This window comes from Danio rerio, chromosome 1 (assembly GCF_052040795.2).
Source record: "Danio rerio strain M-AB ecotype USA chromosome 1, GRCz13ab, whole genome shotgun sequence".
Lineage (NCBI taxonomy): Eukaryota > Metazoa > Chordata > Actinopteri > Cypriniformes > Danionidae > Danio > Danio rerio.
The window spans coordinates 57,373,252-57,390,000 of NC_141021.1; the positions used below are offsets into that span (position 1 = coordinate 57,373,252).

The window sequence follows — 16,749 nt, forward strand, 5'->3', positions numbered from 1 at the left end:
AATTATTTAGCCTACAAGACTCTGTTAATGACTCCGTTATTAACTATAGTGAAGTGATAAACTGTTATTCATACTATACTTTTAGTACAGTAATTACTAAAACAAACTAATGTGTTGTAGTATAATTGCATAGTATATTTTAGTATAGTATTAAATAGTATATCTTGTATAGTTGCAGAAAACCACAACAGAAAAATTACAATACACAAACTGTGCAGTGCACATGGCCTTTTTAGTCTTGGATAGAAAGTGGCCTTCCAAAATGATCTGAAGTGACCCAGCGCACCCAGGGCTCAACCTAAGTGAGAGTGTAGTTTATCAGTACTGATTTGCGGCTGGATAGGCATCCGCTGCGTAAAACGTATTTTGGAATAGTTGGTGGTTCATTCCGCTGTGGCAACCCCTGATGAGTGAAGGGTTAAAGCCGAAGGAAAATTAAAAAAAAATTACACTTAAGGTTAGCAAAGTTTAAAAAAAACACTAGATTATTTACTATATTTTTTCATATGGGGTGTTTTATTGTTTGCAATTGTGTATTATTTTATTTTAAAAGAGAAATTCCAATGGAATTGTTAATTTTGTTAAATGTGATGTCTAAAATTGAAAATAAGTATATGGAAATACAAAATGATTTCCTCTAGTTCTCATTTCAGTCTTGCACATTAATATAAAGTATTCAGAGAGCATGATTTCTGCTAATGATCTCTGTTTGAACGCCTTTATTTTATGTCGCGGCGCATTAACTCGAGTGATGTTGTGCTTTGTCACATGCTCACTATGGGTGGTGCACTTCCAGCCAATCACCGTGCGCATATGAAAAAACAAGCGCGTTTTCTAGCACCTATTGGCCAGTGGCATTGAGATCACGCACTGGCGCCGCCTCTATCCGGAAGCAGGACGCTGTCATGTGATTGTTTGTTGGCGATCTGCTGTAAAGAGCCGCATCATTTCATTACGGCAACAAACAGGCGCTTGTCCCGGGTAAATTCCCCCTTTACCCACTCTCTCCCTACTCCGCCATGGACGAAACGAGCCCGCTAGTCTCGCCGCTCCGCGATTCCAACGATTTTAACTACGGGCCCGCAGAGCCGACCAGTCCCCGGGGTGGATTTGGAAGTACACCGGGCTCAGTAGTGCGTCTTCCGGCAGGGAGTCCCGGGCGCAGCCGCGAAAGACAGCCGCTGCTAGACCGAGATCGAGGCGCGTCTCCCCGGGATCCGCACAGGAACGAGTTCCCGGAGGACCCGGAGTTTCGGGAGATCATCCGGAAGGCGGAGCGGGCCATCGAGGAGGGCATTTACCCGGAGCGCATCTACCAGGGCTCCAGCGGCAGCTACTTCGTCAAAGATTCAGCAGGGGTAAGAGTTCATCAAACAGCAATCAGCAAGGCCTGAATTACACAACCCTGGAGAATCAGTTTTATGTGCAAAGTCCCTTTAAGGAGTTGTATTGTGTATTTTATTGGTCTTTGTTTACTTGTGGATCTTAGTGTGTGTGAAGAGTAACAGTTACTGCTGTGTCATATTGAGGTGAAATCTGTTTTATAAGCGCACATTTAGACTTAAATCTTCTTAATATAATTTAGGATAAAGCATTCATTGAGGTAAAAGCTTAAATATATTTTCAGTAAAATATTCTTTGCAAATTCTGAATAAGGAAAATCAAATTAGCTGTGACTATCAACGTCAGTGGTGTAAAGTAACATTATAGATACTTAAATTACTGTAATTGAGTAGTTTTTTTCAGAAATTGAAGTTTACTAAGTAGTTTTAAAAATGTGAACTACTTTTACTTTCCCTTGAATACATATTTACATTGTTGTAAAGTTGGTTTTAAATTCCGTCATTCGTTCAGTGACAACATGTGACATGTAGGAATGCAGCGATTTTAAATTTAGGTTGTACGATTGTAGTCCAAGAAATAATCACGATTATTATTCGCATTCAGTGATTTCAAAAGCCCACTAGTTTAAAACTAAAATTATTTTAAATTTGGTTTTGTAGTTCGGGTCTAAATACATGTTTGTTGCCGTTTAAAAGTTCATTTGATTGACTATATAAAAATTTGTGGATATTATTGATGCTTTTATTAAGTAAAAATGCTACTTTTTAGAAAAATACTCGATTAATTTCGGCTGGCGGATGATCTTTCTCACCTGCACCATTATTTGTAACTTTAAGTAGGCTTGCAAACCTGTGTACTTTTCATTGGTTCTTCCTCAAACTTCAGCCATATGCAGTTCCAGCGGTCTCAAAATCTCAACTAGGTGCGCCTGAAAGTGTGAACACGTTGCGTTATGTGCGCGTCCATTGTAAATAATGAACTTGAACTAGCTTGCCTTAAATAATAGCCTCAGTCATAGTTAGTCCAGTGTGGTTATTATGCCACAGTTGGCAAAACATTGTTTAGTTGCTGCATTTTTGTTCTGTTCAAAAACACAGTGTTGAGAAGCTTTTTCGATTAATTAACACTGACAAATCAAATATATAAATATATATATATATATATATATATATATATATATATATATATATATATATATATATATATATGGGCGATATGTGAGATATGGCTGTATATTGGCACTGGTGGGAGGCGTGCATGCGACCTTGTAACTTAGTGCCCCCACTAGTGCCGATATACAGCCATATTGCACTGCTATGAGTGTGATATTGCGTTTATACAACACACATAAAAACTAAATCAAACATGGAGGAACTACTTTGTTCCGGATTCAAATCATAAGTTGACAGTTAAACAGCTGAGCATGCATCTTTTAAACTTTAGATCTGTAGTGTCTGCTTTTTGCTGGCTGTATGTGGGCGGACTAATACACAAAGGGTAAAGAGGCTGTAGGAGTTCTGATCTTGCAGAATATTGCACGGCTATCAGCCAATCAGATTTGAGAACCAGAGAGAACTGTTGTGTGTGTGTGTGTATATATATATATATATATATATATATATATATATATATATAAATACACACACAGAAAGTTATAATATTAAAGTCTGAATGTGTGAATAAATATAAAACTAACTTTACCTCAGTCATATTTACTGCAGTATCTGTACTTTTACTCCACTACTTTCCTTCAACCTGCAGTCACTATTTTTTCTTGTCAAAAATTGTTCTGCTTGTGTCAAAATTGGTGATTGGCAAAAATCATTATGGAACTGAGTCATTATTTTTGTGAAGAAAACCTGCTAAATCTGCCTTGTTGACATTGCTTTGTCATTGTACACAGCTATTAGAGAGCAGGCTTTATCAGGGCTGCATTGTAGATAACAACCGAGATAGCATTTTTTGGGCTTGATGCCTAGGTAGGCAGCTCATTAGGTCTTTGATCAATGAACAAAAGCCTTACTGGCACTTTCTAAAGTGAGCTATAGAGATGTGTGTTTATCTTGTTGTGACTGCAAATTTGCATACACAGATAGCAGATACACTATAAGAAAACCTTAAAGGGAAGGTATAGTTCATGCAAAACTGACTGTTCTGCCATTTCCTCATACTCTACTTGGTCCAAACCAGTTCCTTTCCTCTGTTAAACACAAAGGAATATGAAATGAAGAGTGTTTCTAAGAAAAACAGCCGTTGACTTTCATAGTATATTTAGTTTCTACTCTTGATGTCAATGGCTGCTTTCTTTCTTTCAACATTCTTCAGGAAATCTTGTTTTGTGTTCAGCAGATCACTTGAGTGTGAGTAAATCAGCACATTTTTGGTATTGAGTGAACTGTCCCTTTAAAACAAGGATGATATCCCTTAGAAAGGTTGTATTTGACTTGATTAGCAGTTTGTTATTACACTGTTGACCTTATGGTCATGCTGCATTTGTTAATATTACTCTACATTAAGTTGATGTAGAGTGGCTCAGTGTTTAGCGCTGTCGCCTCAGAAAGAAGGTCGCTGGTTTGAGTTCCAGTTGGGTCAGTTAGCATTTTTGTGTGGAGTTTGCATGTTCTCCCTGCGTTTGCGTGAGTTTCCTTTGTGTGCTCTGGTTTCCCCCACAGTCCAAACACATGCACTACAGGAGAATTGCATGAACTAAACTGGCCGTAGTGTATGAATCTGTGTGTGTGTGTGTGAGTGTGTATGGATGTTTCCCAGTACTGGGTTGCAGCTGGAAGGGCATCCGCTGTGTAAAACATATGCCGGAATAGTTGGCAGTTCATTCCGCTGTGGTGACCCCAGGTAAATAAGGGACTAAGACAAAGGAAAATGAATGAGTGTATGAAGTTGTAGTTGTAATAGTTATCGCTGCCTGTCAGAAGTTCCCAAATGTGGAAATAAGATGAGATGCATCATGTAAAGCTACCAGAAAATATTTGTATACTACTATAATATTTACAGGGGTGAGAGTAGGGCTGTGCAATTTGTGGAAAATATCTAATTTTTTTAATTGATTATTATTTATTTTTTGACAGATGTTTAGATTTTATTTATGATGTAATTTTGTAGTCAAGCTTCAGCACCATATTCTGTAAGCCTTGACAACAATTCTGTGACATGTTTTTTGTTTGGTGTCTGTGACTTTGAAAACAAAATATTCCCATATTACAAATGCCGATTTTCTTTAGTATTAATTTGTCTATGAATGCTTCTGAAGCGGCAGACGCTATAATCTCACTGGTCAGCGCTTTTGTGTTTGTTTTCTTTGTTTTATTGTGGGCGTAGTTCGGTTGCGCATGTCTGAGTGGGCAGAACGAAAGTGTGCTTACTCAATGGGTCAGTAAGACTGTCACACACAGCCAACAGTCACACATTTGCTCTTGGTGAGCGGAAATAAAATTATATATATATATATATATATATATATATATATATATATATATATATATATATATATATATATATATATATATATCTTATTGCAGCCTCTTGAAATTAACTAATTGCAACATTTCAATTAATCGCATAGGCCTAGATGAGTGTTTTTTTAATGTTTTTTTTTATTTTTCGTTCCTATTTTTAAATTATTTTTGCCTTTTTTCAGATTTATTTTTAGCAATGCTGATACAGCAAATTTTTAAAGAGAACATTTAATTTTTTTTACGTTTATTTTATTATTAGATTTAGTTCATTAGAATTAGATTTAGCTCATTCACCTGCAGCATGTCTTTGGTCTGTGGGGGAAACCGGAGCACCCGGAGGAAACCCACGCGGACGCAGGGAGAACATGCAAACTCCAACAGAAATGCCAACTGAGCCGAGGTTCGAACCAGCGACCTACTTGCTGTGAGGCGACAGCACTACCTACTGCGCCACTGCTTCGCCCCCAATAGAACTAGCAACTATAAGCTACGATCTAGTATATAATAACTATAAACAACTATTTTTTTCAGTAGATTATGGATAAAATATGGTAATTCTTATGATTTAATAAAAATAAACAGATCTCTGGAAATCACCAGGCAACCCCCCTTCATTGTCCCGTGACCCCTCAGGGGGTCCCGACCCCCACTTTGAGAACCACAGGTTTGAAGCATTTGCATCACTTTGGCTTAGCCTGTAGTCAGAAAGACAAAGGTTAATATCTCTTATGGCTGGGCTGTTAATGAAATGATATAATCAAAAACCAAAGCATAGAACTTTTCCGTTATATGTAGATTATTGTTCAATTGAAATTAGATTATATAAATTTATATTCCCAAAACTTCTATAGGACTTTCAAAATGTAGATTGTGTAAAAGCAGCTTAACATAGAAGTTGTAGTAAACTGAAACTGTTCGTCCAGTGTTCAGAGTTGAAGTTCAGTTTAGTTCAGTTCAGTGTGGTTTAATTTTCACTGCTGAAAGTCCAAACACTTCCAACTACACAAGAGTAGTTTTCCACCCCAAACCCAATCAGCAGCCTATCCAGACAGAATATTAATCGCTTTCGGGCTGTTTGTTCATTGATAGGCGGCGCTTTATCAGCTTTAAGACTAACGTCATCATCATTGATCATTATTCAGACTAACTGATGCTTGCAGTTTGTTGAAATACAGAAGCGCTGCAGTGTGATGTAGTAATCGTGGTCATTTCTCCAGCACATACTGATGATGCAATCCTGGAAAAGCTATGAGAGTCACAGTCTGTGATGCTTTAGTTCTGTCACATGCATTAAGCGGCCTAATTCTGCCATATGACTTCAGTGATTATGTCTGTGTCGTGTGTGACGAGTACTTCTGGCTTTCATTCATTGAGCAGATGCAATGGCAAACCACCGTGTCTTGAACTCTAAAGGACTTCGAAACCGCAGATCTGGAGATATGAGCACTCAGAGGTTGAATTGAATGCTTTTATCACAGACTAGACGGATTGTTTTCCAGTGCCTCTTCAGCAGAATTGAGCAAATCTGCCGTTTCATGACTTTGACAGTAACCTTTATGGAAAAAAGATGGAGTTATCAGACTCTTTATTGTCATTGCACAAAATACAAAGCAATTTACGTTTGCCTTTCCTTTCAGTGCCGTCATATGTGTCTAAAACAACAACAGTAGTAACAAGAAGAGATTAAAACAAGTAAAAAGACTGCAATAATAATAAAATCAATAATAACACTTGTGCGTAGAAAGTGGAAAGCGCATTTTAGCAGCTTTCAAGTTAAAAAGTGAGTGAAATGTTGGCCGGAAAGGCAAACAGTATGAATTAAAGGCAAAGTATGTAATTTAGGCCACTAGAGGGCGTGTATTAACAACAAACAAAGGGCTATTTAAGATTTATTTTTGGCCTTTTTGCCTTTTTTTATTAGATAGGACAGTATTTAGACAGGAAGCAAAATTGGAGAGAGACAGGGGGTAGGGCAGGGAAATGTCCTCGAGCCGGGACTCGATCTCAGGACGCCCTGACATGCTACTGCACCATATGTCGACGAATCATGGAAGTTGCAGTCTTTATTGTCCTACAGGACTCCTGCAGACATCATGTTGATTAATGTTTAAAGTATTCAACACTTATTATTATGGTAATATGGAGCAGAGAAAAGCTTCGTTGCACAAAAGCAGCAAAGCTTTTATTATGCCACAGTCCACCAGTTCAGCTGATGATCACATCGAGAAGAAACAGCACTGTTGTTTAATAAACTAAACACATTATAGGCCTCTGTTACAATGCTGCTCTGTGCAGTTAGATAAAACACACAACATATTAAAGCCACACTGCTGTTTTCTTCCCTATTTTTTACAAAACCTAACCAGAAAATCGAGTGTGTGACGTCATTAGCATGAACACACACACTTCGAATGCTAGTTAAAATAGCTTTTTTTTTCTCTGAAATTGATCGTTCTTTTTATTATTTGGGATAATGAAGTTATATAAGTATATATAACACTGTTCTAGTATTTTATTGGATATATTAATGAAAAAAATATTACATATTGTACCTTCAAACCAGAAATGCCCAAACTAGGGCCCGCGGGGCAAAGTTGGCCCCATGGTAACCTTTGATTTGGCCCCCAAACCAATCAGAGAAGAGATAAACAGATAATGGGGAAGGTTGAGGTGAATACCTTTCTAATCATCCTTTCTAATTGAACATCATCTTTTGTTCGTTTGTTTTATTGTTGAGCTACAGATAAGCAAAACTGAAATTTAATGTTTCAATGCAATGTTGGGAAGTAATCTGAATTTTTTAAAGTGTCATGAAACCCTAAAACCCTTGATTTTAACAGATATTGACAGATATGTATGTGTGGCACGTTGCTAAAAACAAAAATAGGATACAAATATCGTGGGAAAATTTATTGGGGGAAAATTTATTATTTTTGTAAATAAAAAATAAAAAAACATTAAACTTCAATATGTTATAAATGATATTGTTTATGGTTTTATTGTAAGAAGTACATTATAAGATGTAAAAAATAGATATAATTTTAAATGAGGTTAAAGTATTTTATCTGTATATTTTTAAATGGTTTTAAATTAGAAAGTTACTACGAGTTTGGTTTTTGGCCCTTCATTAGAAAAAGTTTGTGCACCCCTGTTTAATCAGGGGTGCACAATTTAGTCAATCTGAATCATGAACTACTTATTTTCAGCAGGAGTTTATATTTTGAGTCCTACACATTGTGTGGTTGTTTAATTATAGTGTCGTTTTAAGAGTTGAGTGATTGAAAGAGAATTAAATCTTTCAGAAATCACTAAAATCCACCATTTCTATATGAGCACAAGCTGAAAACGAACCCGTTTTTAATTCACAAATTCATTCTGCTTAATTTGGCAAAAGTGTGCTTGTGTCTCAATCATTCTCCACTTGATCATTGGTCGGAGTGATTTGCGTGACAAAATTTTGCTGCTCAGGTCATCCTATAGGAGGCGGATCTGATCTATTCTGAGGCTCTGGTGGGGTCTTTTGTGTCATTTAATTGATTTAGTTCATCTGTCTGGTCTTAAACGCAAGCTCTCGACAGTGAGCATGCTGTAAGCTGTTCACTAGTGAGGCGACTCACATGAGTCATTAGGCACATGACCGCATGTGTGGTCAGGTGGTGTGTTGGACCGTTTTCTCATTCGCGTCAAAAATCAGATCAGCGATGAGTCACTGAAACCCAATGAGGACTCTGTTAAAGGTCACATTTAGATGAGGAAATCACTAAATGTGTCTAAAAAAATAATTTGGTTATTTTATTGGGTGTCTAAAATTGCTGGGCTGCTTAAAATATTTTTTAATTCTTTTGAAAGGATGTCTGCTCACCAAACCTCCAGTTGTTTGGTGAAAAATAAAGTAAAAATGGTAAATATTATTACAGTTAAAAATAAAAAAAAATTATAGTTTTGAAATTGTACTAATTTCTGAGATCAAAGTTGAGTAATACTAATAATTTGAAAATATGATATAAAGATAAATATATTTAGAAATTATTCTTATTATGCTGATTTGCTGTCTAAGAAACATTTATTGTTAATAATAATAATAGTAGTAGTAGTTGTAGTTAAAAGTAGTTAATAATAGTTAATAGTAATAGTTGTAATAATAATAGTAGTAATTGTAGTAATAGTAATAGAAATGTTAATAATAGTATTAGTCGTAATAGATAATAGACTAACAATAATAGTAGTAATAGTAATTGTAATAAGATTAATAGTCGCAGTAATAGTCGTAATAGTATTAATAGTAATAGTCATAATAGTAGTAAGTAATAATAATAATCGTCGCAATAATAGTAATAGAAATAGTCGTAATAATAGTAATTGTAGTAATATTAATAGTAGTAATAGTAATAATAGTAATAGTCGCTATAGTAATAATAGTAAAATAGTAATAGTCGTAATAGTAGTAATAGTTAATAGTACTAGTAGTAATAGTGATAATAGTAATAGTCATAATAGTAGTAAAAGTAGTAGTCGTAATAGTAGTAATAGTAAAAAATAGTAATAGTCATAATAATAGTAGAAATAGTCGTAATAATAGTAATAGTCATAATAGTAATAATCGTAATAGTAGAAATAGTAATAATAGTAATAGTTGTAGTAGTAAAAGTCGTAATAGTAGTTATAGTAATAATAATAATAGTCGTAATAGTAGAAGTCGTAATAGTAGTTATAGTAATAATAATATTAATAGTAGTCGTAATAGTAAAAGTCGTTATAGTAATAATAGAAATAATCTTAATAATAATAATAGTCGTAATAGTAAAATTCATAATAGTAATAATAATAATATTCGTAATAGTAAAAGTCATAATAGTAGTAATAGTAATACTAATTAAATGGTAAAAACCATTGTATATTTTAACCAGGACTTAAAACAAACAGAAATAAAAATGTGAAAGGTTAACTGTTCTAAATGTTTTCACACTCTTCCCTAATCAATTATTAATTAGTAATAAATTAGTTATTATAAGATTTTCATTCATATAAATATAAAAAAATTAAAATATTAATCAAAATAATATTAAAATATTCCCCTAACCTTTGATCGATTGTGTACAAGTGGTTAAAAAATTTAAATAAAATCGTCACTGTTTAAACTGGCATCGCCAATAGAGTTTGTGCTGTATTCTGAGATTGATTTGTACATTAAATATGTAGATTTATTAATCTGCCAGACTCTATCCAAACTGCATTACAAATGACAACAATAGAAGTAATCAAAGCAATAAAATAATATGTAAATAATGTTATAATCCTAACTAGTGTAGTGCAGTTCATTCACAATCTCTAGTGAAGAGTTTACAGTGCAGAAAACACATGGTGTGATGTTTGGTCTGAAATGCGAGATGTTTCAATTTCACTTTATTTATTTCACAACATTCCTCAAGGATGTAAATTAACCCAAATTAGCCCAAATATGTAACCTAAATTGCCCTGAAGGGACACCAAACTTGATTTGCTAGTCAAAATAATGCTAATCACCCATATGTTTAAGCAGTCTTATAGCAAATGTCATCTATTTTCTCCAACAGAAGATCATCGGAGTCTTCAAACCAAAGAATGAAGAGCCGTACGGCCAGCTGAACCCCAAATGGACCAAATGGCTTCAGAAGCTGTGCTGTCCGTGCTGCTTCGGCCGCGACTGCCTGGTTCTGAATCAGGGTTATCTATCGGAGGCCGGAGCCAGTTTAGTGGACCAGAAACTAGAACTCAACATTGTGCCGCGCACCAAGGTAAGAGAGCAACATCTAGCGTGAAACCAAAATCAAGACGAATGAGGACGTGAGAAGGTTTTGTATGTGTTAGTCAACCAGTTTCGTTTCCTGTTATTAAAACAAGCTAGTCAACCGCAAATGTTTGCTACATCACTATTGCTTGCTACTGAGAGATGTGTAATAATTGAAGTGTTCTCTGTGCTCTGTTTCTGTCAGGTGGTGTATTTAGCAAGTGAAACCTTTAATTACAGTGCCATTGATCGAGTGAAGTCTCGAGGAAAGAGGTTAGCGCTAGAAAAAGTGCCCAAAGTGGGCCAGCGTTTCCACCGGATCGGCCTGCCACCTAAGGTAAGGTTCATCACAGTGCCACCTATCTGCCTGGAGGAATTATTAAACAGATTTATTTGGATGTTACACAGTAATTTTATGATGATTAAGATGCTGTTATATAAATATATTTAGTTAATTTTATTTATTGATGTTTTTTGATATTAACTTTAAGTTTTGATTTAACTATTGCAGTTTTTTATAAATGTATGTCTTAGAATTTTTTTTTATAAATGTATGTCTTAGAAATTAATTTATTTATTTTAATAGACTCATCATTTCTGTTGCCTAGTGCAGGATTTCAGGTTCATTTCTGTTGGCTAACATGGGATTGCGAGCATGTTTCTATTGGCTAAGACGGGATTGCACACTCATTACTATTGGCTGAAATATGTTTTCAAACCCATTTCTATTGGCTGATGTAAGTGTGCAAACTGCTTTCTATTGGCTGGTGTAGGTTTCTATTGGCTGTTGGGTGGTATTGTCTGTTGTAGGTTTGCAAACACATTTCTTTTGGCTGTTGTTGGTTTCTATTGGCTGTCATTGTCATTGATTTTTATTGGCTGTTGCTGGTTTGTATTAGCTGTTGTAGGTTTTTATTGGCTGTTATTGATTTCTATTGGCTGTTGTAGGTTTGCAAACCTGTTTCTATTGGCTGTTGTTGGTTTCTATTGGCTGTTTTAGGTTTTTACTGGCTGCTATTGATTTCTATTGGTTATTGCTGGTTTCCATTGACTGTTGTAGGTTTGCAAACTCATTTCTATTGGCTGTTGTAGGTTTCTATTGGCCGTCATTTGATTTTTATTGGCTGCTATTGATTTCTATTGGCTGTTGCTGGTTTCTATTGGCTGTTGCAGGTTTGCAAACCTATTTCTATTGGCTGTTGTTGGTTTCTGTTGGCTGTCAATGGTTTCTATTGGATGTTGTTGGTTGGCAAACTCAATTCTTTTGGCTGTCATTGATTTCTATTGGTTGTTGTTGATTTTAATGGATGTTGTAGGTTTGCAAACATATTTCTATTGGCTCTTTTTGGTTTCTGTTGTCTGTTGTTGGTTTTCTATTGGCTGCTGTAAGTTTGCAGACTCATTTATGTGGGGTGTTTTTGTTTCTATTGGCTGACGTTGGTTTCAGTTGGCTGTTGCAGGTTAGCAAACTCATTTCTGTTGTCTGTTATTGGTTTCTTTTGGCTGTTGTTGATCTCTATTGGCTATCATTGATTTTTATTGGCTGTTGTAGGTTTGCAAACTTATTTCCCTTGGCTGTTGTAGGTTTTTACTGGCTATTGTTGGTTTCCCTTGGCTGTTGTAGGTTTTTACTGGCTATTGTTGGTTTCCCTTGGCTGTTGTAGGTTTTTACTGGCTATTGTTGGTTTCCCTTGGCTGTTGTAGGTTTGGATCCTCTTTTATATTGGCTATTGTAGGATGCTATTTGCTTTTGTGGGTTTGCAAACTCATTTCTGTTGGTTGTTGTAGGTTTTTATTAGCTGTTGTTGGTTTCTGTTGGCTGTTGTAGGTTTGTGAAATCTTTTTCTCTTGCCTGTTGTAGGTGGGATCATTCCAGATTTTCGTAGAAGGTTATAAAGATGCAGATTTCTGGCTGCGGCGGTTCGAGGCAGAGCCTTTACCAGAAAACACTAATCGTCAACTTCAGCTGCAGTTCGAGAGACTGGTGGTGCTGGATTACATCATCAGAAACACGGGTAACCACAAAAACCACTCGCTAACTGAATAAAGGTCATATCAAATTGGCAGAAATACATTTAACCCATAGTCTATGACACTGTAAATAATGCTTGGATGAATTGTTCTGGTCTGGTCCTCGTTTTAAACCATGTTATTTATGTGTGTGTATTTCTGTAGATCGAGGAAATGACAACTGGCTCATAAAATATGATTATCCGATGGATACCTCAAGCAACAGGGTGAGTGACCGCCTGCTGCTTTGAGAGATTTTTAGTCTAAATATTCTGTTTGTGCCTAATAATAATAATTTATTTCATCATACAGGACAGTGATTGGGTGTTAGTGAAGGACCCCATCATTAAACTGGCAGCCATCGACAATGGTCTGGCCTTCCCTCTCAAACACCCAGACTCGTGGAGAGCCTGTAAGCCAATCAACATCCACCTCACAAACACATGACTAACTGCTGACCAATCACATTCTAATATTAAGTGCTAAAATGTTAAATACATAATTCATAGTTGCAATCATATATAACGAGGTTTAGTTTGTTGCAGTTTTTAATCGTTTTTTGTTGTTGAATGTGTTTCCTGCAGACCCGTTTTACTGGGCCTGGCTTCCACAGGCTAAAGTTGTGTTTTCCCAAGAGATCCGAGATTTAGTTCTGCCTAAATTAGCAGACCCGAACTTCATCAAAGACCTCGAAGAAGATCTCTATGAGCTTTTTAAGGCGAGTCATGGAGATTAATTTGAGATTTAATGTTTTATTATTTGTATATGAATGCTCAGTGTTGACTATATATATATTTACATTGACGTTGACAGAAAGATCCAGGTTTCGACAGAGGACAGTTCAAGAAGCAGGTCTCAGTAATGAGGGGTCAGGTGAGTCATTATTAATGTTCCTCTTTAAACACTCTGAAAGCATTAACGTTAGATTTTTAACAACAGGGATGGACTATACAGCAATTTTCATATTTATCAAACAAAATTAAATATATTGTTGCCAGTGTTTTACTTGTGAAAAGCTCCCATCAAATGCACGCTGATAAATTATGAATTATTATAAAAGTAAGTGAATCCATGAATAAATAATGAAGTTTCACTTATTAGTCAGTAAATTAAGCCAGAATCATAATTGTCATTTAAAGTCAAATTTAATTGTTGTTAATTAAGGGATGTTAGGGTATAATTGTTTTACCTTGATATCTTTTCATCTATATTTTAATTTTCAGTTTTTGGTTTTCATCATCCGGCATGTAGTACCTTATTTTATAAAAAAAAAAGATGCAATGTTTTGCTATAGAGGCTCTATTGCTATATTAGAGTTGTTATTTCTGTACCGGTGAGAGTTAGGACTGAGCAATTATTCAAAGTAATTAAAATTGACATCCAGAAGCTATAATCGATCAAGTTTTTCCATGTGAATTTTTTCTATTACTTACCCTACTGCAAATGGAGTCACATGACCCCGCTCTGTTAAGGCTGATTTATACTTCTGCCTCGAATGCACAGGTATGGTCTGGTGCAGCCTTCATGCTGTCGCATACGCATGCACCTCTAAAAAAATTTAACTACTTGTCGCAATTTTGCACTACATTGATGATGATTGGAAGCTGCGCCAGAGCCAGAGTTTCCATTACAATAAAATAATTATTATTTTCATTAAAATATTTGTTTACAGGTGCAAGAAACGCACTGTTGAAAATATTTTATCTACAGGAGATACTGCATATTTTTTACCTTTAATTAAACAATGAACATTGAAAATCATTAATTTTGTTTCCAAAAGTCATTTATTTATTTATTATTTGACTGTTGGTTTTATGCAGTGTGTGTTTAATTTCAGTGGTTCAACATTGATATTCAATAAATAATCATAGATAATAGATAGTGTGTTTCCTTCAGTCATTTTAAAATAAAGTTATGCACCCTTCATTCAAAAATCTCTTACTTGTAATATGAGCATATTTACTGTTAAAAACGTTTATGAATCAATAAAATAATGGCTTATTAATCATAATCGAGTTAAAATGTTCAGTTAATCTTGATTTTAGGCCTAATCACCCAGCCCTAGAGGGAGTTCTGTTCCACATATGAGATTTAGAATGTTTGCAGTTTAGAATGTCAGATTGGCCACTCTTCCTTAATCGCCATGGAAACTGAAATGGAATACATGCTAAAGTTCTAAAGCTGTTTTAAAAACCTCACTCCAGGGAGTCAGCTCTAAACTTACCAATGGAGAGTGAAGTCCTACAACACACTCCAGAGAAAATTAATCTCTTTATCGTGTTTGCTTTGTTATAAATGTTTGTTTTGTGCACTGCTCCAGGGTTGGTGTGTATTTACAGAGTTCAGCTTTCCATACATGGCCACATGTCACTTTCACTTTCACTTTCACTTTAGACTCATTGTTGTATTTTCTTTTGATTTGCATTAGAAAAGATCATTTGAATGAATGTTGTTATGAATTCATTTTATCAGACTCCATTTGATCATGAGGTGTCACACACACATGAAATGCATTTCCTTTCACTTATTCATTCACATCAAAATGGATTCACGTTTCCAAAACTGTTCCACAATTAGACCAAACTATATACATCCTGATTTGCATCACAGAACTGTAATGAATGAGCATAATCACTTATAGCTGAATAAACACACATAGCATCTCTCATTCCTGATGACTCTTATAATACACACAGAGAAACATCTTACATCTTCTGTTTTTGGGATGTTACTTTCACCTTGGTTAAACTGCTTTCACTACACACACACACACAGTGTTCCTGTATCTCGCTGGGGACTCTCATAGACACAATGATGGTTCTGTTATACAAATCATATATCTCCCTACCCCTAAACACAACCCTCACTGCATTTTACATTTTAAGATACGTCACTCTTCGTGATTTATAAGCATGTTTACCTATGGGGACCTCAATTTTGGTCCCCATGAGTCTGTGTGCATTCAGGTTTAAAGTACACATGGAACCGAAAGCTGCGGCCATTTTATTTTAATCCATTACGTATTGTGACCCATTTTCAAGAGAAACCGATAATTTAATGAGAAAGTAGTGGGCGTGGCTTGTGTTTTTTCCTTCTGTGATCTGATTGGATCTAGTAAAGTAGACATTTTATTCAGAAAGATGAAGGAAAAGGTTATTACAACCTAACAGACTCCTCCTCACCATTTCTGTTTGTTATTAAAACTGACAGCTGGAGGGGCGTGGTTAAGTATGGGAGCCACGCCCAATACCTCAGACAGATCCAATCTGACTCGAAGCTGTACCTCAAGTCCCCACTGGGATATAAAAACAAGTGCACTCACACATACACAATTAAGTATTAATAGAGAGCAGGGAGATCCAATAAAAACCAGCCAGTGAGATGTTTGTCCTGCGCTCCTCCAGATCCTGAACCTCAGTCAGGCGATGCGGGACGGGAAGACGCCGCTCCAGCTGGTGCAGATGCCGCCGGTGATCGTGGAGACGGCCCGAGTGCCACAGCGCGCCAACAGCGAATCCTACACGCAGAGCTTCCAGAGCAGGAGACCGTTCTTCACATGGTGGTGATGCAGCCCTTTATTCGCATCTGCAGCCTGGTTTTAGTCACGTTTTTGATGGGAGTTTGGGAACAAATGAATGAAGGAGTCAAATGATTGACGACAAACACATAATCCTGATGGAGGAGCATCGCCTTGTTGACTGTTACACTGTATGGACACGTTCAAAATGACTTGCATGTCAATAAGATGACGAAGGAGAAGCTTTTCTGCTGTAGTAAAACATCAATGCTTGACGGCTGCTTTCCCAGCACTGGATCTCCTGGAACTGCTCACCCGTGCTTTACTTTCACTTTCCTGCAATCGTTCGAAAAAAGCCACACACACACACTTCTGTTCTCTGCTTTCCTTATATTTTTCTACTTTTGTACATGCACGTAACCCGGAGCTCGACTGAGCATGTGCGGAAACACTGGACGGCGTCTCTGTGACATCATGATGTTTTTATTGCTGGGCAATGATTAATTTCGTCCAAAACTATAGTTTGTTTTTACATTAAATATATGTAAGTGTTATGTACATTTATCATAGATTTATATATAAATACACACATACATGAAACAAATTCTATACAAATGAATAATATTTACTAGAGGTGT

At 36.0% G+C, this 16,749-nt stretch overlaps 1 protein-coding gene across 1 annotated transcript in view; it reads left to right on the forward strand.

Annotated features, from left to right (window-relative positions):
- Positions 1-906: 906 nt before the first annotated feature.
- The window catches only part of pi4k2a (phosphatidylinositol 4-kinase type 2 alpha), an 18,440-nt gene continuing 2,597 nt past the window's right edge, over positions 907-16,749 (forward strand). Inside the window, 9 exon segments of the mRNA NM_213358.2 lie at positions 907-1,358; positions 10,391-10,591; positions 10,790-10,921; positions 12,446-12,599; positions 12,760-12,821; positions 12,907-13,006; positions 13,179-13,312; positions 13,408-13,467; positions 15,999-16,749. The exon segment at positions 15,999-16,749 is cut by the window's right edge and continues 629 nt beyond it. Coding sequence (NP_998523.1) covers positions 1,020-1,358; positions 10,391-10,591; positions 10,790-10,921; positions 12,446-12,599; positions 12,760-12,821; positions 12,907-13,006; positions 13,179-13,312; positions 13,408-13,467; positions 15,999-16,160 — 1,344 coding nt within the window. The 5' untranslated portion in view covers positions 907-1,019 and the 3' untranslated portion in view covers positions 16,161-16,749.